Consider the following 27,389-nt stretch of genomic DNA (forward strand, 5'->3'; position numbering starts at 1 on the left):
GGTCGTAGGTCATTCTTTAGGTTCTTTTGTTTATCAACTTGCGGTTTGAAATGTTTACAAATTTTTCAGGTATTTTGCATGTTTTAACAAGCTGTTTGTCATCCCAAACCTATGGTACTGCTTTGTCTGTCCCTCATCTTTGTTGCAGTAGGTTTTATGAGAGTTTCAGCCCAGATCAATGATCTTGGTAGGTGTGACAGAGACATAAAACCCCTCTGCCTCAAATCAAAACTGCTGCTCGTATGTAGTTCCATCAAACTCAGGCAATTTCTTAGACTGAAATCTACACAAAAATGCTCATACAAGATAGTACTATTCCTGAGTTTACTATTACTGGTCCTTGCAACAGATATTGAGTCAAACCCTGGTCCGACCCAGATCCCTGAGGTTGTTGGTAATACATCCTCTATCTTCCCTTGCGGTTCTTGTGAGCAGCCTGTGACATGGTCATGCAAAGGTGTAGAATGTGATTTCTGTTTCACCTGGTACCATGCCAATTGTCAAAATATCTCTGACAGTATGTACGACCGCCTTGGAACTGATTCACTAGTCGGGGCATGGAAGTGTTTATTTTGTAAAAACATGAACATCACATTATCCAGTCTAGCAAACATTGAATCATTTACAACTCCTAACAAATTTAGCAATCTCAGTGACACAGACCTTTCCAGCCCATCACACATTCCCGCACCATCAGTCCAAGATACTAATCACCCAGTCACTTCAACACCAAAGAACAACAAGCACACTCCATCTCACAGTCAGCCACAACAACAACGCAAGCAATCATTCAAAAACACAGTTCGGCGTACACTTACTGTCCTTGTTGTTAATTGCCGCTCCATTGTTGAGAAAAGGTTACACTATGAAAATATGGTAAGATCTACTAATCCAGATATTATAATTGGCACCGAAAGCTGGCTGCAACCCAAACATTACAACAATGAAATATTCAATCCCGCCCTGGACTACACCCACTTTAGGAGAGATAGGAAAAATCAGGCAGGCGGAGGCGTATTCATCGCGGTTAAAAATAGCCTGATTGCCCAAGAAATGACCCATCTCAATACAGACTGTGAAAATATGTGGGTCAAAATTGAATTGAAAGAATCAAAGCCCCTTCTTATCTGTGCCTATTATAAACCCAAAGAATATGACCCTCACAGAGTAGAGGAGCTCAGTAAAACTCTCTCTATGGCATCAAAGACCAAAGCAACCATCTGGGTGGGTTGGGATCTAAATATGCCAAAAATGGATTGTTCAAACATTGTCACAACTTCAGACTGTAGATATCAGTCCTTCTACAGGGAATTCATTAATATCTTATTTGATAGTAATCTGACCCAAGTAGTCCAGGAGCCAACTCGTGAAAATCACATCCTAGATCTATTCATGACGAGTAACTCGTCAATTGTCAAACGAACCAGTGTAATTCCAGGTATCAGTGATCATGATGCTGTCCTGGTACAGTCAAACGCATCTGCCCAAAGAAAGCCCAAAAAAAACAAAGACAAATTCACCTCTATAAAAAGACTGACTGGGATGGTCTTAGGTCAAATGTATCAGAACTCCACAACTCCCTTACAATGTCAAACTCCTATGAAAATTTATCAGTAGAATCTCTTTGGAAGACCATCGCCAGCTCTATTGAAGAAGGAATTAAGAAATTAAGCCCGTCTAAAATGTCATCAACCAAAGATAAATTCCCTTGGATTAAGGTTAACCTGAAACGACTCTACAGGAGACGGGATAAAGCCTTTAGGAAATATAAGACAAACAAAATTCAAAAGGAAACTTACCTTAGTCTCAAACATCAATGTAGGAAAGAAACCAAATTAGCATATGAAGAGAACCTTGAAGACATCCTTAATGTGAACGCCGAAACAGATCAAATGCAAGCACAACATAATAGACCAAACACCAAGAAATTATACAGCCTTCTCAAGCACTCAAAACAAGATTCCACTGGCATCGACACACTCAAACATGACAACAAACTTTACAAACAGGACCCTGACAAAGCAACAGTACTCAATAAGCAATTTCAGTCAGTTTTTACTTCAAAATCTCCTCTGTCTCTGAAATCTTTGGCTGATATGAAGGTCCAGAACATCGCAGATACAGTTAAAGAGATCCCAGGAAAAGAAACGTACAGCCCACACAAACCTATGCCTGATATTGATATTTCAACACAAGGTATCGAAAAACTTCTTAGCAACCTTAATCCCCATAAAGCTGCAGGGCCCGACCAAATAAGACCGGTCGTACTTAAGAATATTAGCCAAGTGATCTCCCCTATCCTTACACAACTCTTCCAAAAATCCCTGCAGTCCAGTTCTCTGCCAGATATATGGAAAATGGCGAATGCCGCTCCAATTTTTAAGAAAGGCTCTAGGTCAGACCCAGCCAACTATCGCCCAATATCTCTTACCTGTATCTTGTGTAAAACCCTGGAACACATTGTATCCTCTAGCATAACAAAACTCCTCACAAAGAACAATATGTTCTATGAACTGCAGCATGGTTTCCGAGAAAAGAGGTCTTGTCAAACACAGGCACCATACCAGTTTCCTCAGGTGTTCCCCAGGGTTCGGTCCTCGGGCCTCTCTTATTTCTTATCTGTATCAACGATCTACCTGACTTTCTCTGACTGGCTCTTCCCATTCAAGTCTACTACAGCAAGACTAAATGCAAGTAATACAGATCACTAAGTCGTAAAACACTATAGACCAAACATTACCTTTTACACATAACCACTTACAACGGTCCATCTGCAAATACTTGCATAACATATATGCACAAACCTTACATGGACATACCACATTGACACATCACCAAAAAGCAATCAAACATTGGGTTTCCTAAGACTAACACAAAGATGCACTCAGAAGGGTTAAAATCACAATGCATCAAAAAACATGTAATGGCCCAAGCTGGTATACAGTTCCACTGTGTGGTCCCCACACATTGAAACTCTTATTGATCACTTGAGTCTTGCAGCGCAGGCTGCACGCTGGGCCAAGTGCGATTACGGCCGTACATCAAGGGTGACAACTGCTGACTTCCCTAAATTGGCGACGCCCTGCTCTCCGTCGCATTGACCAGCGCCTGGTTATGTTTTATAACATCTTGCATAACCAGATCGCCATCCCACTACCGGACTACCTAACACCCAACACTAGATCTTCCAGAACCATAACCACTCATTCCCAGGCATTCGTTCAAGTTTCACAAAACAATTCACATATAGGATAACAAAAACAAAAAAGAGCAATAAGCTCAGTTTTCATATTCGATAGAGCTCTTAATAAAAGTATTGTTCACTAGGAAGAAACAATTGTATTAATGAAATATTAAATTTATCAGCACCTCTAGTAGACTTTTTAAAATGAATAATAGACCCGTCGTTTTAAACTGAAAATGTTTGAACAGATCTTAAACCCGACACCACACACATTTAAATCATATTTTTAATTTCGAATGAAAATAATTTGAAATTCAATAAATCACTTCACACATATAATGGAAGCTTGGTCAAACTAGGAATTAAAAAGTGCTGCGTATTTTGGAAAATCTAAAAATATAAGCTAGTTTTGCTTAGATCTAAAATCTTTTTCATACCTGTGCATTTAATTCGTCAAAAAAGCATGTCATCAAATAATGCGGGCTTTAAACTTATTTGACATTTTATGTTGCAATTTTTTTTTTCGATAATTGTAATTCTGAAATAAATTAACTGCGAAAACATAGAATCAAATAGATATTCTATAAAACAGACAAAAGGAAGACAGATCGCAAAGCTGAAGAACGAAGAAGAGGAGATAAGCAAAGAAAACGTGCGCAGAAACAAGAAAGCTAGATGAATCGAAGAAAAAAAAGAGAATCAGAAAGAAAAGAGAAGTAGATAAAGAAAAAGGAAGGAGCAAATCATTTGACAAAAAAAAACTTTGAAAAATGTTAAACAGGCTAGTCACCGCAACTTAAATGTCACACTTTAAAAGTACATAGTTATTCTAAGATCTCTAATGTATGCAGGAATTTTTTAGAATAGAATAACAAAATTTAATAACAGTATTATTGAAACTATATATTACCAATTATTTTGCCAATATGAAATGCATGATACATGATGACTTATGAATTTATATAAGGACAGTGGTTTCAAGTTTTAAATTGTTAATTTCGAGTGTGGTGAAGCAGTTATACTGCATATACTGTATGTGCTGCGAAAAGTTGTCATTCTTAAATAAAAATGTAGGTCTTTTTACGTTTAATCAGAGAACAGATGGAATTAAATCGTAAGGCTGAAGAAGAAAGACGGCGAACAGAAGCTGAAGAGAAAAGGCTACGAGAAGAAATGGAAATGCAAAGACAGGAACAAATGGAAAAACAAATAAGAGAACGGGAAGAGTGGAAGCTGAAAGAAGAAGAACGAAAGAAAAGGTCACCTAAAATATATAATGCATTCATTTTTGCTAGCGTTAAAAATGAATGTCCAGCAGAGGAAACACTAAACACATCTTAAAATAACTTGAAGAATCTCAGAAATTGTTAGCCATGTTTACGTCAACCTTGACAAATTCAAATAACTGTATAAAAGTATACATGTAAAAAAGAGATTAATGTAACATAATACACAAATATTTTGTGTCAAGTATTGTCAGTCCTGAAATTTAAAAGTAACAAAGACTTTTTCTCTGTTTTAATCAGAGAACAGACGGAATTAGACCGCAGGGCTGAAGAGGAAATAATGAGAAGAAAAGCTGAAGAAAAGAAGAAACTAGAAGAGGAGGAAAAGAAAAGACAAAATCAAATTAGAGAAGAGGAAGAGAGGAAGCTAAAGGAAGATGAAGAAAGAAGGAAAAGGTGATTGCATTCAAACAATTAGCATAAGAATGCATTTTCAGCGTACGAAAACCTTCAGAATTTATTTTTATTTTTGTTTACCTTGACAAATATAAATAATTGTATTATGTTAAATTGTTAGGTATCAAATATCTATTATTTCTGAAAATTAGAAAAAGATAATAAAATATGTCTATTTTAACCAGAAAACAGAAGGAATTAGACCGTAAGGTTGAAGAAGAAAAAAAGAGACTAGAAGCTGAAGAAAAGAGGAAACGAGTAGAAGAAGAAAAGAGAAGACAAAAGCAAATTAGGGAAGAGGAAGAGAGAAAGATAAAGTAAGATCAAGAAAGAAGGAAAAGGTTGTCTAAATCATTTATGTGCAATACATTTTCAACATACGAAACTCTTCTGGATATGTTAGACAAGTTTTCGTATTTATCATTTTTGAAATTTAATAGTTACTAGTTTATATCTATTTTAACCAGAAAACAGAAGGAATTAGACCGCAGGGCTGAAGAGGAAAGAAGGAGACTAGAAGCTGAAGGAAAAAGGAAACGAGAAGCGGAGGAAAAGAGAAGACAAGAACAAATTAGGGAAGAGGAAGAAAGGAAGCATAAGATATATGAGGAACGAAGGAAAAGGTGATCGACAATTTTTATGCATTTAATCAGTTCGCGTAAACATGCATGCACATCGTACGAAAGAAAGCATAACATTATAATATGCATCTCAGGGGCTGTAAGGCAAGTGTACGTGTAGTAACGAATGAAAAGTTGTATAATGTTGAGTAGATATGTGTAAAATGTAGATCAATACATTGTTTAAAGCATAAAACTACTAGTAATTCATCTTCAAAGTGCATTGACTGTTAAATGTTTGCAAATACTTGCTATTTCTGATATTTTAAGCAATTAAAAAGCTTCTCCAATTTAGGGAATTGGAGGAAATAGACCGTATGGCTGAAGAAGAAAGACTGAGATTAGAAGCTGAAGAACAGATGCAACGAGAAGAGGAGGAAAAAAGAAGACAGGAGTTTGTGAAAAGGCAAATTATGGAAGAGAAACAGAGGAAGCTGAAAGAAGAAGAAAGAAAGAAAAGGTGATTCAAACTATTTAGAGCATTAAATACTTTAGCGTTTAAATCAAAATCCAGCAGGGGAAAGAAAAATTCTAAAAACGAACTTGAATCCACTTAGTTGTTAAAAATGTTAGCCTGTACCTTAAGTATAATGAATTGCATCATGATAATTCGAAATATGTAAAAATAGAAAGATAACTCGTTTTGCAACTTTTCTAATATTTGAGAAATTCCTATAAATATGAAATTTACTATATACTAATGTATAGGTTTTACAATTCAAACGATGGATGTGTGTTTATTTTCAAAACAGAAAAAAATATACTCAAATGTTGATAAAATGTGCATCTATGATTAACCTTTAGAAGGAATAAAAAAGCAAAATTCGAACTAAATAATACTGTTTTTCTTTCAAACAAAATATTTCGATCAATCAGTTGACATTGGAAACGCTAAGTGTAATAGCAGTCAAAGTTACAAGGTACCTTTTCGTTTAATTATTTATAAATGTTGACAGAGAGAGGGAGGAAGCCGATCGCAAGGCGAAAGAAGAGCAAGCTCGACTGGAAAAAGAACGACTACGAAAGGAAAGAGAACGCTTAAAGGCAAGATCTAACAACAAAGACAGCAAATGTCTTTATCTTTTTTTTTCGATTAATATACCCATTCGCTGTTTACAAGACGGGTATACCCGTCCCACTTCTATGTCAGCCTATTTGCCTACAAGACGGAGAGCAACCAATCATATTAAAAGAATGTTTTCCATCTGTGTTTGCTGTAGTATTTTAATAATACTATACATAGGAAAGTCCATAATGACCTAAGTGACTGGTAAACTTCCACATTTCAAAATGGTGGTGGACGGCGATTCAACTGCAGGGTAAAGTAGAAAAAAGAACTGCAATATTCCCTTCGATAAAGAAATTAGGTTTTTCATATTGCTTTGTTTCCTAAATAAAGATTTACAAACTAAGCAGATTCTTCGAAACAAATATAGCTGTTTATGGTGATTCTTCCCCATCTAGCCCCTTCGCTGTCTACATGTATGACGGGTATACCCGTCTAACATTTACATCAGTATATTTCAAAGTAAAACAATTTTTTTAGCATAGATCTGTTCATCTGTATGCATTTATTATTTTTCTTTCTAAAAATTATAGGTTTTGTATACTTTCTGTGGACAATAAAGCCTCTAAACTATTCTGCCAAAACTAAGGTGATTTCCAGGACAGTGCAAATACAGTGTACATAACTTTATCGGGTCCTCGGCAGCGAAGGAGTTTTATATACAAAATGAGAAAAACGTTTCCCAATCACTAATGTTTGAAAATATATTTTTTTCTACCTGAAACAATGTTATCTTTGTTCTTTTCCAGACTTCGGTAAAGTCTCCTTGAGGGATTCATTTATATGTGTGTTTGTGCATGTGTACGTGTGTCTTGGGGGGTAGTGTTTACGAAAAACGCCTTATTATAACAATTTATGTTGTTATTTACGGTGTATACTTGTAGCATTGAGCACAATGCCAAACTTCATAATTCTGCCTCAAAAGAGACACCTACACGTTAACACACCCAATCAGTCAGTCCTAGAACTATCCTCATAAAACTGAACGCCAAGCGAGGAAGCTACAAGTACCATTTTCATGTCTTTGGTTTGACGTAGCCAGGAAGCAAACCAACCACCAACATCGTTTGGTGTGGTCGCTTTTCAATTAGGTTACCATGGCTGTTTTAGGGGGAAATGAAATATATATAATAGGAAAGTAATTACTTCAAACTGAATTAAAATATGTGTTATGAAATGAGAGTTAACTTTTTTTTATAAGCTCGAACAAGAGACTCGCGAGGAAATTGAACGGAAACGAAGTGAAGATGAAGAAAGACAAAGACGAGAAGCAGAGGAGATGGCATGGAGACAAGATACAAACAATTGGGAAACTATTGTGTAATATTAAACATGATTTTGTATGTTGAATGAAACTTCATTTTTTGTGGCATTACACGAGGGTTTTACATAGCGCGTTTTGTGGTTGTAAACTTTATGATCTTAAAACTGATCGAAACGTACATTTCTATTACCCGGAAAATACTCTCCAGGCTTAAATAATGTCAGGCTGGGGATTCAATGCCAGAAAGCGTCGCAGTAGGTTGACTTTGGTGTACTACTGAAATAGTGATGAATAACATACCCTATAGCTTTTCACGATCGTTATCTTCAACCCGAAAAGAAGATATTTAATTCTAATATCATACTGTAAGTTTGAAATATTGGGAAAAGGCAGATTGTTGAAGCCCACTCTTCTACTTTAAAACTTAAATATTCTAGAGGCGTGTACTTGGGCATTGTAATGCAACAGTAAACAGTAAAATATTTTTGAAACGTGACTAGGCAAAGTGTCTCGTAGTACCCTAATTATTTTTTCAATACAATATCGCAGTAGTACCTTCCAGTCACACTTAAGCGCCCTTTTACTAGTATCTGCACTGCAATACCTTTGTTATATGAATATGCTATAAAATACCTCCCTTTTTGTACTGACAATTATAAATGCATTTGGCGTACTAAGCTTTTTTTACATTTTACAACGTCTGCAAATTTTAGTAACAATTTAGAAACATTTTGGCAAAGACCTCGTTTACAGATTGTTTATACTAATTAAGTTTACATTAACATTAATCTTAATCTGTGTGACACTTAGTTTGAACCAGTTATTATGATGCTTAGGTATTAAAAAGTTAATTATTTAATAAAATGATCTCAACAGGATAAAATATGTTATACATGAGATTCTGTTCATTACAGAAAATGGCATGTTAATTAAGGTTTAATTTCCTCATAGATTTTGTCTTAAATGACTATTTTATGTATGAGAGCAAAACCATTTCACCAAAAATAGCATTTGTTTTTACATTAAAATTCCAGCAGTAGTTTGCAATGTAATAGTAAGTCTAATTTTTCTGTTCTATAAATGTCGTTGGATATTTTATTAATTTTCTTCAAATTCCCCTTTTTGCGCCCCTTAAAGTACACATTTTTAATTTGTGATTTATTTCATTGATACTCAATGATACTTATAATATGAAATAATTTGTTCAAACATGTCAAAAGATAAACATTTGTATTATTAAGTAATATCAATGGATATTTTTTGTTAAAAATAGTGGTCTTTTTTGCCCTAATTTTAAACCCTTTTAGAAGCATTTTCAGATGCCCAATATATTTTTGGATTCAGCATACCCAAAAAATGTCAAAACAGTATGTTAGACCAAATATTAACAAAATTCTTGTAACTTCTTAAATAAGCTTATATCTGCAAAATTGGACTTGATTAGTTATGATTTATAAACATTGCTAGAATGTAACCCAATTTTTTAGAGGGCGTTGTATTGGCATGCAATTAGTTTTGTGAAAAATGTCCCTAGGTTAGGTGCGTTGGTAACTCTGTTACAAATTCTTGTTAATAGAATGAATTATATCTAATACGATTATTTTACATAGTATGAAATATACACTACTAACAATAATTTCCATACCGAGTACACATTTAGTAACTCAAAATATTATACAATGTAAATAATGTGTATTTAAAGTACTAGAATTTTGTAGCGACGGTGTCTCAGAATTTCACCATACTTATGATTTTACGTTATACATGTAATTTTCAGTCAAATCTAAAATGTAAACATGACGATAGGTTATTTCGGGAAAATTCTTAGAAAAAAATCCTCTCATTATCATGGTTTGGATAATAAATATATTGTAAATGATAGCAATTCATGAATACAACTACAGTGAAACACCGCTCGCTCGAGCATCGATGACTCGAGCACCCGGGCTCGCTCGAGCAATTCATGTGGTCCCGGCCAATTTCCTTCTATTTTCTATGTGAAATTACCAAGGCTGGGTCGAGCATCGATAACTCGTTCGCTCGATCATGATACATGGTCCCTGTATATTAAATTACTCTTTGTTGCTTCTGGCAAACTCGAGCAGAAGTGTCAAAATTTTTCACACTTTCGGCAGCCAGAATGTGTCGATTACTACTAATAAAAAAATTTCACACGCCGTGAGAATTGCGGAATTGAGAAGATATTTATGAAATCTTAGTATCTTAATCAGCAGTTATTTGCATGCAAATGAAGGTAATAATATAGTCTTTTCATAAAATTGAGACGATAATTTTGATATGCACTTGTTGATAAATAAAACTAAAATGTTTTAGTTGTTTCTTCACATGTGCCTTTTACAAATTACAGTTTGAAACGTCTATCATAAATAATGTTTGTAATACGTTTTTTAAACTGTCACAAGTGTATTATTAATACGCATCACCGTTTACTCTGCAAATGGCCCCAGTGACAATTAGTAAAACAAATTTCAATTTTCTTCGTATGTTGGTCAATGTTTGGATCGCTCGAAACCATGGATAACTCGAGCATTTTGCTCATCCCGTTGCGACCTCGAGCGAGCGGTGTTTCACTCTATATAGAGTGAAAATTCGATATGAATGATATACAAAATAGATGCAATTTCATAACTGTCATCAGAATAAGCAAAGTGTATTTTTGGTATATTTATATGAATTTCAAATATTTGTGAAGCATATTAAAGGCCATTTTCATAAGATGAGTAACTTTTTTGTATTTGATGGTTGCTTGAAAATTGTCTGTAAAATTTGCATTCAAATTTTATATTTTAGTTATGACCGAGCATGTGACGAAGTGGACGGCAGACGGGCATATCACGATGGCATCGCTTGCATCGTCACCACACCCCCAGGTGAAATTGAGAGGGAAGATATTTCTTGTTCTGGACACGATGAAGTTAATTCAATTATTGAAATTCTACAGCCGGATGAAAAACCTGCCAGCTCCATTATTGAAGTAACATCTCTTAACCAGACGCCTGTACAAACACAGGAAAGTACCGCCATTTGTACATAGCAATATTCCACTATGTATTATTATAAACGAAACGACTTCATATTGCACAGACCCTTTGGCAAACAAAAGACACGCCTTTAAATCATACTTATTTTCAAAGTCAGTTAAGCGTGCAGTTCTGATGTTCATTTAATTTTATTTCTTGACTTTAAAAACAAACCAGATTGCACACGATTTGTTTTGGAGTACTTTTAAATTAAACGTTTTACTTATTATCTTTTTTTATGAAATATACTGCAATTTTTAAAACTTATGACAGGAATATGAATCAAGTCCCGCAACAGTTAATCTAAACGATCTTTCATAGAAATCTGCTGTGAAAACTAATTCATGTTTACGTTTACATTTTGTCAGCTAAACATGTGTCCGTTACAGATCCCTGCGCGAATTTATATCCCACAGATCTCTGTGGTAAACAGAAAGTATGAAACTGTACTAAAAGTATCAATCGACGGGTCTGATTGGGTAGAATTTCTTCCGTTGGAACCAATTTCAAACTTGATTGAATATGTGGTTAGTACTTGAAACTGTTTCATCTTTATTATATTACTGTTTAAAAAGTAACAGTTAAGGAAGAAGTATTACAAAACAATAAATGTCTATATTTTAAACTGTCTAAAATGCAGGTAGATATATCTATCTTTTATAAAGGATAAATCTTATCGTTTTTATACAGGGATTCAGTGATAAAACTGCAATCTGAATAAAAAATGTTTTCTTTTTTGTTGGAAGATACACTTATCTTCAGAATAGAATATTATTTCTATTCAATACTCGTTATGTATCATTTCATTATACATTTGACATAATGCTCCTATTTTTCTTAGAAAAGTTGTTTTTACATTTCTAATTGTTGTTTGACATTCAATGTTCACGACCGGCAAATTTGCAGATAGTTTCGAAAGGGCAGGACAATGCCACAAAAGCATTTGACATATTTTGATGCTTAGAAATAGAATTTTATAAAAGATCAAGTGATAATTAGCATTTAAGGTGAAGAAGGTGTAATTTAGCGACGTCTGGCGGAACGCCAAACGTTACGCTTCGCAACGTCGCGTCATTACGTTCTATAAAGCTATCGGAAACAAAATGGCGTCGAGCGATGCAGGAGGGCGATACACCGGACATTTTTTTGTTTAAGAAATAATATATCTCATCCAGTGATTTGTCGTTGAATAAATCATTGTTTGGAGTTAAGATGCGAAGGAATGCGAAGGAATTATATCACAAGGGCGCAGCCCCAGTGATATAATAATACGCATCTGAACGACAACAATGATTTATTCAAGAGCAAATCACTAAATGAGATATATTATTTCGATTCTAACCAAGGATTTTTAAGTACATCCTTGACAACATTCATTAAATATTTGCCGATTTGCAATCGGTTTCTTTTCCGGCGCGCCGCTATGCCGTTTGACGCCATGACGTAATAATTGTGACGTCAGAACAGTGATATGTTGTATAATAATTCACTGTTTTCTGCCTTCTTTGTTTAATAGGAAAATGAATCGGATCGTGTTAGAATTGTTGTTTTTTTTTCATTCTTTGTTGGATAATCTTACTGGTTAAGCACTATATATGCTGTGTGTGTGTGCAAGTCTTTTCTGTATGACAATGGGTACATTTGAGAATTATGAAAGGCATAAGAAAATTAATATAGACCTTTTCACTCCGTGCTAATTCCTTAGCAACAGGAAACAATTTTCGCGCATGCGCACTCTACATAGGGCAAAAAGACATGACTGCACAATATAAATTACGTTAGAGTTATACTGTATTTCAATCTATTCGATAATTAATGTGTTTGTTTTATAGTAAATATCTACTGAAAGACAAAGGAAAATATATAGAGAATATTAGGTTACTGTCTTATAAATTTAAATTTATTAAGTGAGTCGGAGAAAATATAAAAGTCGAGGCTCTGCCGAGACTTTTATTTTTTCGTAGACGAACTTAATAAATTTAAATTTATAAGACAGTAACCTAATGTTCTATTTATCCTACCTTCTGATCTAAAATCATTCTTTAATTAAAATTCAAAATTTACCACCAACTAGATCTGAGTCTGTCTTGCACAGAAATTAATACGCCCCACCATTACACAAACAGGTCTTTAAAATAAAAATATTATAAAATTAGAGCCGAAAAACAAAGGCTAACCTTGTTCTGCTTTGTGTCTGACTTCTCTGTTCTGCTGAACATTAAAGAATAATTTTAATTTGCTGCCAAGTGAAGTTTTGTCCGAAGTTCAGTTGAATGTCGGATTGCCCATCCTCACCAAGCAAACGATTGACGAGTCTTATATACACGCCATATCGCCGCTTGACAAAACGAATAGGCAAACCGTTTCCTCGATGATTTTATTCAATAACACTCCATTACAGATGCAATATATTCCTAGATTGACGAGTAGAAAGCTAAAATTCTGAACAAACGCTATTCATGAGTCACTTTCCGTTTCTCCGAGCGTTTCCGTTATAAAAACTTTTTGTAGTATTTGCAAGTACGGTATGCATACACTATACATTTGTGATGGTCTCACATACCTAATAAAAGCGCGTTTATGAAAATAATTGCATAAATATGTCTTTTAGCAGTTATTCTCAAAAACAAGATGGCGTCGTTTTAAAAAAAAATCCAAAAAGTAGTCCGCCAAGCTTTATTTAGTCACTGACCAGATAAAGCAAAATTTATCTGACCCGTTGATTTTTGCCTTTATTTTGCATGAAGGTAGGATAAATGTAGATCTTTGCAAACCCACAGCTGATATAGTTTAACTAATGCGCATTTTATTTGATGATTTTGGATTAATAAACACTTTTTTCGGCAATGTTGTTCTCGACAAATTCAGGTTACGAAAAATGAAAAAAAATGGTATTTTCCATGATTTAATAAAGTTTTTGTTCTATTTCCTAATATGATCTCACATAACTTACAACCTGTCACAATTAGCTTACGTGATACTTGAAATATAATTAAATGAGTCGAAAATAACGAAGTTCAGCCATTGATTTTTTTATCCAGTCATACTGATCAATTCATTCCGAATTGAAAGAAAAAAAATAAAATGAATAAAAACAAATCATAAATATAATAACAATCATTTTAAAGCTGTTATTTTCTTTTATTTCTATTGATTCTTCGAATTTGAAAGTTTTCATATGTCACTATCGAATTGGTTCGGACGCGGTCAGATTTAATAGAGGGTGCGTGTAGCGGGGAGGAGTGTTCTACATTTACATTCTTTATCTGTTCTATTTTTCGCGGAATTGAAGTTTGTCATAAACCACGGAAAATTACTTCTGCTCATGATACATTTTCGATATGAAAATGATCTAGCATGTAAACATAAGAAATGAAATAATTAGAGATTTATATTAGGTGTTTTCCTTTAGTGTGTAGTCCTGGATTTGATTTATATCTTACGAATTTAGATTTTTTGCAACTACATTTTTATAGTTTTAGATGAAAATGTCCATTAAAGTTCCAAAATATATTCTTATAGAACTTTAAATACTAGGTACTTCGTAAAATGTGTATTTTTGATTCACAAAACGACTCCGCCACGTGATATATTAATCCAAGTGCGTTCTTATATTATGGCATTGATGACCGAATGCATTAAAGTCTATCACATCAAAGCCACCTTATATGCTTCAGTACATTTATGACCCGCTCTAATTAGGGGACACCCTGAAAGGATCTTTATAATTATTACCACGATGTCCCATGTTTTATCATGTCATCTGTATAATAGTTGCGTAACGATTTCCGGTAGATCACTTAAAACAGCAACCTCAGTGACGTGGAGCCTCGACCCCCAAGTATGTAGATATCATTCTGGTTGGAGAAAAATATATACAACAACTATTTGAAGTTGTGGAAAAATGAAAAAAAGTATGACATTTTTATATGTAAGGAACAAGTTTTATATTAGTATGATGTGTGGAAATGAACAGGAAATGATTGTTATTTTCTAACGAAAATATAAATAAAGCAGGCTTTTCAGGTAAGATATGATTAAAAACATACATGTCTTTAATCAAAGCATACTGTAAAATTACTTGACTGAAATCAACCTCATAGTGGCAAAACAATTCGTAATAAAATGATGATTTTGTGTAGGTTTTCTTATCGTTGAGAGTTGTTTTGTCACTCTTAAAGAGCGTATGCGCGTTAAAATCAAAACATCCATGGAATTTGCGTAATTACCGTAGCTTGGGTAAAAAGGTCTATATATTTTGAAGACAGATGATGTGCATAAATTTTATTTATCATTCAGACATTTTATATCATTGCATTATTACATACAACCATAGCAGTTATCAAGCGCATTGCCGTAATAAACATGAACAATTATGAAAAACATTTGATGTTTGTGTTTTATTTTGCATTGCCGGTAGTAATGATATACTGACAATTTAACCGTTATTGTTCCCGAACTCCCTATCGGTATTAACTTGCTCACAACATCTCAATATGTAACAAAAGCGGGTACGTCCATTTGTCCGTTGTTAAAAAACAGAAACTTTAGTCTGACTGGTTGAATCTTTCTATACAACTGTCTAAGTTTGTTCAGATGCAGTCGTTCCAAAAGATAAATTGTAGCAAAAACCAGTGTTCGGCGGTCGCTTAATCCCGATTATGTTACAACTTAAAATGCTGCATATTATTCCTATATGGCTTCATGTCTCTATTGAAAATCTTGAAGCACTAAATAAGTTACATACAAAACAAACTTTTTATGTGTATTTTCGACTACGTCAAGGGCCATAACACTGGTCTGACTGTGTGAGATCAAATTTAATCATCATATACTCAAATAGAAATGTTGATAACAATCCTGGGAGGTTTGATGACTCTAGGTCAATACTTTCTGAGATATACCCAACACTAATTCGGATTGACGGACGGACGGACGGACGTGCGGACAAGGGCAACACTAACTGCCAAAACCCAAACATAACGAGGAAGGCGGGGGGATAAAAAGAAATTATTTCATATTGTAACATTCTCTATGCAAAAGAAATCATTTACCACCAGTTGCACCTTAAATTATAATTATTCAAAAACACATCCTCTTGAAATATGTCCTAACATTTCATGTGAAAAAAAAATACGGCTTTCTTTTTACCGCGGGATTCAATGAAAATTCAGATCATTTCCGACTAAATATTTGTATATGTACATGTATACCCACTTTCTTATTTGTACTTTGTCTCGCAATTGTACAATCTTCTAAGTAGGTTACTTGAAAATTACCACCTATATTCACGTGAGAAGGACAACTATGAAATATAAAGATTTGAGCCGCACCATGAGAAAAACAACATAGTGCGTTTGTATCCGCGCAGTCTGGTCAGGATCCATGCTGTTCGCTAACAGTTTCTCTAATTCCAATAGGCTGGTCGCAAACGTCCTGTGTTGGTTTTCTCATGGCACGACTCATTTGTGTACAATAATGAAAGTATGTTTCAGAAAGTATTAGAATTTTCAAAACGGAATGGCTAAATATTTATTTGCAAACAGCATACGCCGTTTTAGTAATAAGACGTTTGCTAACGTCAGAAAAAAAAAGCGGGAAAATGCGCAATGTCAAACGCCGCCCATAGAGCCATTTGAGACATCTTCGTTTTTTTTGCGACTTCGAAGCTCGAAAACGAAGTCGGTAGTCAAGGATTTTTTTTTCGTTATTTTGCTGAGAAATACCTTTAAAGTAACTGTGCAAATTTAAAAAAAAAGTCTATGGACCAGTAAATGCATGCTCCCAATTTATACAAGAAACGTCACTTCCGTAGAGGTCAGGTTTTGGAACAACACATGCTACGATTTATGGCTACAACCTAATTATTCGGAAAGTGTCAGACTCAAACTTATCACTTAACAAACTCGTGTGCATTCATTGTCTCTGTGGGCTAAAAATTATTTCGTAGAAGTGAATTTCATTGATTTATCAAATGATTTTCTTAAGATTTTTTATGTCAGAAAAATGCACGAGAAAATGGGGATAGGGGAAAATTGTTGACAATACTGCGAAAACGAAGTCGGTGACCCCCGATTTTAGTTTGATTATTTTACAGTTAAATAAATTTATAAGATAATATTAGTTTGTTTTTTTTTTAAAATCTATGGACCAGTTTCTGCACACTACTTAGTCATTCCGCAAGACAACAATAATTTCACAGAAAGATTTTGGCACGAGTTTTGCATCAAGTAAGCATTCCTTCAGCGAAGAGTGGGGGCATATATTTGAAAATTACATCACTGTATAGGTTTCGACTGGCATATTATATCAAATGAGAAAAAAAACTTTTTTAATGAAATGAATGCCCCGAAACTAAATTAATCGCCGTGAAAATGGCAACGTTACACTATTTCCGACTAGGCTAAAACGTGAAATTTCGACGTCATTTGCGTAAAAAAGTGTGCACTTGACCTTTGCAATATTTGTACATCGGATAAAGATCAACTTTTGCTGTAACAGTTATTTACGTATGTTATCAAGGGTGCAACTTGTTTTTGAAAATCCCGCTCATTACACATTCTTCACCTTAACAATTATTATTTAGAAGCGTTCTATATATCATTCCTGAATAAATGGACCATTTACTCACATTTTTGTCATTTGTATGAAATATTATGTCATTATTAATATGTCAGATGCAAAATGATCGAGTATTGATGTACAATATTTTGAATATTTGAAACTGTTTCGTATAATTATGTACTCGTACAATTGATTATAAGAATGTCTAATGATTTTTAACAGTAACTGATTTGTTTGACTTATGATATGTTATGATGTTACAGAGAAATGTAGAGAAAATCAATGGATTCCAAGTTAACAATTTCACTAGCATCAAAGCATTTGCAGTGAATCGTCCACGAAGTGAGACAATTGTAGTGGACAAACCTGGTGCATCGGTTCGTTCATCAATGGACAAACACGTAAAGTTATTTGTGGTTAGGGAAGCTTTTCTAAGCCGAACTGAACTGCAACTGTCGGTAAATATGATTTTCCCTGCTTATGCTTAGTTAGGATTCTTATTCTGATACTGACTCGTTCAACCGTACAAGCGATTCCATGGTTCATTTAAATCATTGGAAAACAGCCTTACAATTAAACGTATTATGACTTGTAAGATATAAGAACGATGGTCTCGTGAAATAATAAAAATCTTGAGAGTTTCGCTCACTTTCGTTTACACAAGATACTGTTAAGGCCAATCAAAACACTTTAAATGCTGATTTATCAAAACAGGTGATAATTATCAAAGAGATATTACAACAAATTTCTGTCTGAGCGGAGTATAAATTTCTGTCAGGAAATCTTATAGAAGAATAGAAGGTACCGATACAAAACAATAATAAACTCTGTTTGATTGAATCTGTTCATGAGAAGAATTGGAAATTGTAACACCTCTCATACTTGCTTAAATGGAATTCTGATTCTATTACAAATATATTAAATGGACTCTATGATGCAAAAGGACCAGAAATTATAACAGCACTGAATCCATAATCCACACGCCATTTACCTTATTTTCATTTTGGTTAGAATTATAGGAGGATAATTTGGAAATTAACAATTATGAAAATAAATGAAATAAATGTGCATGGATTATTCGTATTCGTTCTATTTGCGGTAATAATAATGACAGGAAAAGATGTATTAATCCATCCTAATTGCAGGCCATGAAACACGATTAAGCAACATTGAATTATTGATAGGCAATGCTTAAATTATCACACTGATATCATACTGACGACCCGTTGACGTGATTTTTAACGCCACGTATGCATCGAGAAATAGAGCTTTCAAATTTGATCAAATATTTTACTTAAAAACATAAAAAGAAATGTCACATCGAACAATTCTCTTGACTAATGTCACACACATTGAGTTGGTAATTCACTGTGCAGAATAATTCCGCATCATTTGCACACTAACGTTAGCTTCCGCAAAATGTATTACCATTTCCAGTTCAGGTGTGTATAAACAAAGAAGCGTGACGGCCTACCATTTGGCGCGATACATGCGCGAAGAAATAGTTCTATCATATTTGATCTAAACTTTGCAATGAACACACATAAGAATCGAAATATAAATATAAAAATAGCGTGTTTGAACACTCTTTCTACACTTAAGCGGTTATACGTATTTTACGCATAATTGTTTTTACGCTCGACATAATTGTAACCAACCAACGTGTAAAAATAGATTTAAAACACGGTTTGTAACCAATTAGTTCTTAAATGTTAAAGGCAAAACCTGTTGAACGTTATACAAGAAACAAAGTTAATACTGGCAGAAAATGAGGGATTATCCATCTTTGACCGATGAACTGACCATAAAACATTCGCCGACCGTATCACATTTAAAATCAAGGCTGATCAAGCAATCACTTCAGTTCTTTTTGCATGTTTACAGAAATTAAATCCAATATGAATATAAATATCATATATAATTTTTTGTTCACCTTTCCATTACAATGCAAATATTATAGAACATATATTTTGTATTTTGGGGCCTCCGTGGCCGAGTTTTCGCTAACATCAAACTATTTGCCGCTCGTAATTGTTGGTTTGAGCTTCAGTCCGGGTGTTGAATTCTTCATGTAAGGAAGCAATCCGGCAGACTTAGGAATGTCAGTGGTTCTGCCCAGAAGTCCGCTCGTGATGAAATAATGCACGGAGAGGAAAGATGGAAAGTCGCCTTATGACTTATAACTGTGTCGGTGCGACGTTAATCCCAACATTGTATAAATCTGTTGCAATCGCATGTAGTGAAACCCGTTCGCTGACCGTTTTGAATCCAATACCAACGGCATAGTTAAATCCATCGTTTATCGTTTGTTTATGTATGCCTGAAGAACTTGTATGTAGGAATTGGTAGGAAATGCTGGATTGAATCGACCGAAAATACATATACGGCCGGACAATATCAAATGTAAAATTCAAAATATGGAGAATCGACTTTACTTTACAGGTTCAAAAATTTTCTGAAAAGAATATTGAGGTAATTGTCAAGGAAAACACTGATTTTCGTCATATTCATGGCGTCACTACAGTGATAACTCTTACATGCCAGACACCACCCAGAAAGCCAATTGAAATAGATATATCTAAACCACATCGTAAACAAGGTAATGATAAAGAAAACAATAACTGTCATCCGGTCTTGATAAAGCACTTTATGTTGTACATAAATCAGTATATTAAATCCTTCAACTACAGCGCTATATTTCGGGGAAACGTTATTCAGTATGTGTGGTGTTTTAACTTTTATAGGCGGTTCATTCTGAACAATATGCGATGTGAAGTATATATTATAGACACTTATTTTATTCACCCTTGAAAATACATACATTAAGAAGGAGAGTTCACTGATATTTAACAAATGGATAAGTCTTAGATATAATTTACATATAAATTCATAGCGTAAAGTCTGTATCCGACACTTGTATACGTTTTGCAGTTGATGTTACATGTTTATATAATTGACATAGATGAGTTGGAATTCATTACACATTAATCAAATGGATAATCAATTTTACAATGTAGAAAGTGAAGCACACAAGCATTATACGTCTTACAAGTTGAATACAATGACTGGAGAGTGTTGGAGGTTTGCCGAAGTCGAATGCATACGGCACCATGAAGATACAACGGTTGTCTTGCCAAATGGAAAAGACAAATACATGTAAGGATGCAGGTTGTTTTACTGTATTGTTTTACTGTATATGATATGCTTCTGAGATAATCATAACTTATTTTTGTGCATTTGGTGTTGTAATAATTGCAAAGTAATGAAACATGCATAAAAGGATAACTTGAAAAGTCATAACATTTCAGTTTTTAAAACATATTACGTGTATTTCTGAAGACAGACATGAGAAATTGCTATTGCATAAAATACATTCGAAAAAAAAAACAAAAAAAAAAAAAAAAAAAAAAAACCCCAAAAAAACGCTGTAAACGCGATTGCCAGACAAACTAGTTATTTCAAGTTTCAATTAACTAGAAAGATTATAAGCAGTTATCAGTTAGCAGTTATTTGGTCAAATATATGCTTTCGTGAATATGACAAAAATGCATTGATAAACAGATACTAATTTTCCCAATTTAACACATTAGTGCAGCAAAGAAAATAGGTGGGTTACATTATTCATTATTTCTCTTGCGGAATGTAATTTACACAAAATTGAGATTATATATATGCCGTTTAGGTTTTTAAGGTCTTCACTTATAAATAACAGCGGAATGTTCGCTTTAAGGACCGGTTTCTGAAATGTCACAATATGAGGTTAACTGACTATAGTTGATTTGTATTTTTCTGCATAAAACATTTAACTCTCCAGGAACATTTCATTAGGGTTCTGGAAATAAGCAACAGAAGGCATGTAAACGTAGAAATTATGGGCATTAAGTAACTCAATTTTATATGAGAACATGACAATTTTATTAACTGGTTTATACCATAATTGCAATGCTCGCTTACTATTTCACTAATTACTGACGTTGTACGATGATAATTTGCTTCACGATGTAATTTGTTCAGTCAATAGGCTAAAAGCGGCCCAACTCTCTGACTGATTCATTCAAGTTGTCATCCGTTCTAGAAGAATGAAAACCGAAGTCATATAAAATAACTTTTGCTGAAACAATATATTTTCATTGTATTTTCTCCTTCTCGGCAATTAGTGAAGTATTAAGACAAATATGGATAGTAAACAATACGATGATTAAGTGTTTTATCATGGAAAATATATGTACTTTCAATATGTATACTACAGGACGTTCTCGTGAACACTTAACTGAAGTGAGCCAAAAAAGTTTTTTAATGCATTTTATGATAGACAGGTATTTCAGAAAACAGTCACACCAGAGACATGATAGACAAAAACATATCTGAAAATTCGATTTCTGTTTACTTATTAGTGTTACCGTATTGGAAATGCCTTCTAGTTTGCCAACGGGAAATGTACCATATATTGCTGAGGAGCTGTATAAATGTGTCTACAAAACGGTTGTGAAAATGATTGTTAAACAAAACATCGAATGTCCAGAACAATGCGTTGTTAGAATCGTAGGTCGAGACGAATGCAAAGAAACACTGGCTTTCTTATCTGAAAACGGATATACTGAAGGTAAAATTTAAATATTGAAACCATCTAAAAATTAACTTTTGAATAAACGATAATCAAATGTTTTTCTTGATTCATGACTTCAGTAAGGTTCTTGGTGCTTTGACTTCAGACAAGTTGTTGAGTACATTGGTGTTAGTATAACCTTGGATGTATAGATTTTACTGCATATGATATGGTATTTTTCGAAGAAGGAGGGGTATATTGTTTTGTTGTGTCGGTCGGTCCGTAGACCAATCAGTTTCCGGTTAATAACTCAATAAGGCTGGGGCTTAGGATCGTGAATATTGACAGGGAAATTTGTCATGACCAGCGAATGACTCCTTTTGAACTCGAGATAGAAGGTTATAGTCACAGTCACCCGGAATAGTTAAAACTTGGGCCTAGGATAATGAAACTTAATAGAGAGGTTGATAAAGGGGATACTTTTTGCTGATGTTGGTCGGTAGGTCCATAGACCAATCGGTTTTCGGATGATAACTCAAGAACACTTTGACCTAAACTCACGACACTTAATAAAGAGATTAATCATGATCAGCAGATGCCGCCTAATTATTTTGAGATTAGTATGACAAAGATTGAGGTCACAGCGGCCATGCAGGAACAATCAAACTGAATCCGGACAATAACATGAGAACGCTGGAGCATAGAATTACTATACTTAATAGGGAGCTTGATCATGTCCAGCAGATGACCCCTATTGTTTTTAAGGCCAGTACGACGGTCAAAGGTAAAGGTCACAGTGACAGAGAACAGTTACGGACAATAGCTTTGGAACGCTTGGGCCTGGGATCACGAAACTTAATAGGGAATTTAATAAAGGGGTATGTTTTGCTGATGTCGGTCGGTCTGTCGGTCAGTTGATCCGTAGACCAATCGGTTTTCGGATGATAACGCAATAACGCTAAAGTATAGGATCATGAAAGTTAATAAGAAGTTTAGCTATGCCCAGCAGATGACTCCTATTTATTTAGGGTCACAGGGGCGCTAAACGTGAAAACCATTTCTGCTCAATAACTCGAGAACCACTTGACTCAAAACCTTCAGACATTGTAGCATGATTGGACTTACCACGCCGATGACTCCTACTTTTTTAGGTTAAGTAGGTCAAAGGTCACAGGGGTTTGAACCTTGAAAATGGTCTCTGATCAATAAATTAAGAACCACTTTACCCAAAACCTTCAAACTTTGTAGTATGATTGGACTTATGAAGTCATAGCGATCTCTTATGTCCATTATGTTAGAACTTTTCTCAGCGGGGAAGTAATTTCTTTGCACTGTTTTTTTTAACTTGTTGAAAATACGGTAAGCCAAATGTTGGCATGCCCAAAAGGCGTTTAAAACCTAAGGTTCTTTTATACAGGTTACTGGCCCTTCCAATGCGGTACCCGTACATTAAAAACTTTTTTACTTTCTATCTCGTATTATTTGTTGTCTTATTTATTGTTGGCGATTCTTTCCTTTGTCCGCCCCATGTTGTTCTGGGACGATCTATGTATGAAAAGAATTGTAACCACTGCCTTACCCTTGCATGATCGTAAGAGGCGACTTATAGGGTCTTAACACTTGGTTTTGTAGTAACTCTGTGATCTCAGCAGGTATGCAAATTTTGATTCAATATCTCATGTTTTTATTTCGATGTAAATGAGATATGAAACCACAATTTGTAGTCCTGTTTGGCGCCATATAACCTATACTGTGTTGGTGCGCCGTAAACCCCAAATAAAATAAATAAATTTCCTTTGTCCACGTACCCAGTTGCCCGTTACATTTGCGCCACGTCTCCTTTTACTATGAGTGCGGTGTTATCGTGCCTACAATATTTGGCCGCCGACCGTCCCTGGGCAGTGCTCGACTGCGTTGTTTGTTCCTGCTTGTTTGCTGTTTGTGATTTTCTCTGTCTGTTTACACCACTTTTGTTTTTCTTGTTTGTCTGATTATCTGCTAGTTACGCACGTGCGTGTGTGAGCGTGCGTGCGTTAGTGTGTGTGTATGTGTGTTTGCGCTGTTCCCCAACACCCCCACTCATTTGTTCCCATCCTCTTTTATATTTTGCATTAAATTGAAATGTACTTGTCGTTGGATTTTTAACCAACACGTCTAACACATTTTTCTGATACAGTTTCTTTTTGTTGAGGGTCTACTTTCCGATGCATGGCTCTACGGCTTTGTTCTGTGCTTCCGGGAAATCCATCCTTACCTTTTAACTGTTATCAATTTAATGCTAGATAATTGTTGAAAACAACACTTGATGTCGAAGGACGCAAAGAATGATCAATACAAATTTACACACGGCTATTACCAATACTGTTACCTTTTTGTGGAAAAAATGTTACTATACCCGATGCAAAATGAAACGTTTTTATTAATTTTTATATTATGAAGGTCCTGAAGTAAGCGCAGAATTTTGCGTAACAGAAGGCCAGCGTCTACAGATTTGTTTTGAGGGAAACATTGAAACTGTTGATAAGTCTGATCGAAGGGTAAATACAACTATCATTTAATCATCTCATAGTATTTACTATAGCATGCAGTAACAAAACTGACCTGTTACTGGCATTCATATACAGACATATTAACACATATTTTGCATGATGTACATTTATATACAAGATGCACAGTTTTAACATTTCATTCTTCCTGAGGTTTTATATTTGTACATATTCTTTTAATAATAGTTACCCTCACGTTTAAAAAAAAAACTACCCGTTTATTTTTACGACTGCAGTTTAAAACCCTAACATAAATGGTATCACAAAATATAAATGTACATGTAACTTCCCGTCAAGCAATGCTGTAATTACCTACAATATAAAACTATAAGAAATAATCCGAAAATCAGATCACAACTTTATTTAAGTAATATTTTCTTGCAGATAGAAATGACATACCTGTCATACATGAGAGGTGCACGAACCCAAACGACTTTACGTGTCAAAGATAGAGGAAATCAGAAGGAGTTGCCTGCTTATGTAGGGGCTGTTAAATGTACAGTGCTTGAAATTAAGCCCGAAGGAATTAATTATACCAAGACAGTTACTTTGAATGTGGCACTTCCTAAGGTATAACATTTGATTGATACATGTAATAATAATAATAATAATAATAATAATAATAATAAAGGTAACTCACTAGGTGTACACACAACAGAACAGAGAATCTTATTTACAATGAGGCATTCAAATGCACACTGTAAATTCTGTGAATTCAAAATCCTGCATCAGAACTTTTCAAATAAATTTCAAAATACAATACATTACATCGACACAAAAAATCAAAACTTTCTTTAGATGCAGAAATGAGCTTATTTAATACATGTTTCGACATCAAGATTATTAAACAAGTTTCTGCAGCGGCTTTTAAAAGTATTTTTGCTTTTTTTAAATTGCATCTACTTACGGGAATACTAATCCAATTTTCAATATCAGAGTAACCAAACGTTTGCTTTAGATAATTGGCTGGGTATTTAAAGAATTATACATCTTTTTTCTTAAAGGTCTGCTAGCCTAAATTTTATATTAACTGAAAGTATACCTCATTGCATGAAACCATACATGTAGCTCTATATACACAATTTATTTATATATTTAGAGAAGTTTAAAACATACTTTCTGACAACTTAAGAGCATAACAGAAATTGAAGAGGGTATGATTTTTATAATGAGAAATCCAAAGTGCCTATGGCGGGATTCAAACCCGGATAGCACGGGCGGAAGGCCGACATTCTACCCACAAAGCCATAGAGTTGGCTTCCTGCCGCAGTTGTCAGAGATCGGATTTAAACATGTGGCTATACGTATGCGACCGTAACACTTACCCTCTTCAAAGAAGTCATCATTTATGATGACATGAATGTCATTTTGGCATAGAAATTGCCTTTTTAAAGAACAAGATAAAGTCCAAAAATTCCGGATGAGTAACGACCTTTTGCCTTAACAGAAATCAAAAAGGATATAATTTTACTTTTGAAAAATCCAATCCCAACAGCCTCTTGTTGGATTCGAATCCGGGTCGCAAGGGTGGAAGTCCTATGCTCAAGCCACTGAGCCAAAGCGTCGATTCTCTGGCGCAGTTGTAAGAGACTGGTTTTAAACGTGAGGCTACACCTAAGCGACCGAAACAGTTCCCCTCTTTAAACGAGTCCCCATTGCCTTTTTGGAATAGCAAGTGCCATTTAAGGCACTAGTCCATATTGTGGCACAGGATTAAATAAAACCTATTAATGCTTAGGTTGAGTCATCTCTGATGTCCCAGTTCATACCAATAAAAGACAACTTGAATGTGTTTCTCGGTATGGCTGGATACTATGAAATTTTTTTTGTCATTTTTTTTTCTTCATCTGCTGAATCCTCAACCAATTTACCTACTAAAAAGTCAAAAATTATCAGGGATGTGTCGAAAATTATTTGAAAAATTGAAAGCCATACTCAAAAGTGAACCAGTTCTTTTGGCATCGAATTTTGAAAAATAAATTTAGTTAGCAGTAGATGCTGGTGGTACTGATGCTGGAGAGGTATTGCAACAAGAAGACAACTCTGGAATTAATCACCCTGCCTGTTATTTCTCAAAGAAGTTCAATAAATATCAGAGAAATAAGAAATAATTTTATTATTGAAAAAGAGTGTAAATCTCTTATTTCAATCTGACTTAGCTAAGTACTTGACCTTCTCTTCTAAACGAAGATCTGAGAATGACCTATTCACATTAATCTTTCTGTATAATATTATTTGGATTTTCGATATAATTGCTATTTTTATTTTACGCAATTCTATTAACAGAAAGACTAAAGAGCGTAACAGAAATTGAAGAAGATAAATCTTCTTTTTATTATGAAAAACTCAAGTGCCTGTGGCGGTATTCGAAATCGAATCGCACGGGTGGAAGTCCAAAGCTCTAACGACTGAGCCAAAGTGACGACTCCCTGATGCAGTTGTCAGAGATTGGTTTTAAACTTACATGCTATGTGTAAGCGACTGTTACACTTTACCTCTTCAAAGGATCTACATTTATGATAACGTAAAATGCCATGCAAGTGTTACGACTTTTAGCCGTTACAGAAGTTAAAAAGGATAGAATTTCTTGAGCGGAGGATAGTATTTTTGATGATAATTTGTCCCAAGTGCCTGATGCGGGATTCGAACCCGGGTCAAACGGATGGAAAGTCAATTCTGTAGTCACTGAGCCAAAGAGTCGACTTCCTTATGCAGTTGTTAGAGATAGCCACTGGATATCTATAATAGAATGGCATGAGGAATAGACTAAGTATTTATTTTCTGACAAGGAGATTATTTCATAAATATTTGTAGGTGTAACATCGTGATTTGCATTGTTAAACATAAGTCCTGTAAAATTCTTAAATCTACTTTTG

At 34.5% G+C, this 27,389-nt stretch overlaps 1 protein-coding gene across 2 annotated transcripts in view; it reads left to right on the forward strand.

Moving 5' to 3' along the window:
- Positions 1-4,282: 4,282 nt before the first annotated feature.
- LOC123554153 (uncharacterized) overlaps positions 4,283-27,389 on the forward strand; it is a 31,501-nt gene continuing 8,394 nt past the window's right edge. The window contains exons 1-8 of one of the 2 annotated variants that reach the window (XM_045344088.2): positions 6,762-7,872; positions 10,628-11,384; positions 17,685-17,879; positions 19,864-20,020; positions 20,439-20,577; positions 21,816-22,024; positions 24,407-24,504; positions 24,898-25,083. In XM_045344088.2, coding sequence (XP_045200023.2) covers positions 11,202-11,384; positions 17,685-17,879; positions 19,864-20,020; positions 20,439-20,577; positions 21,816-22,024; positions 24,407-24,504; positions 24,898-25,083 — 1,167 coding nt within the window. In that variant the 5' untranslated portion in view covers positions 6,762-7,872; positions 10,628-11,201. Of the gene's footprint in view, positions 4,444-4,710; positions 4,867-5,051; positions 5,184-5,333; positions 5,490-5,781; positions 5,947-6,442; positions 7,873-10,627; positions 11,385-17,684; positions 17,880-19,863; positions 20,021-20,438; positions 20,578-21,815; positions 22,025-24,406; positions 24,505-24,897; positions 25,084-27,389 lie in introns of those variants that run through there. The other variant, XR_008371751.1, reaches the window with a different exon arrangement.

The sequence above is a fragment of the Mercenaria mercenaria genome, chromosome 7 (assembly GCF_021730395.1).
Source record: "Mercenaria mercenaria strain notata chromosome 7, MADL_Memer_1, whole genome shotgun sequence".
In the NCBI taxonomy this organism is placed as follows: Eukaryota; Metazoa; Mollusca; class Bivalvia; order Venerida; family Veneridae; genus Mercenaria; species Mercenaria mercenaria.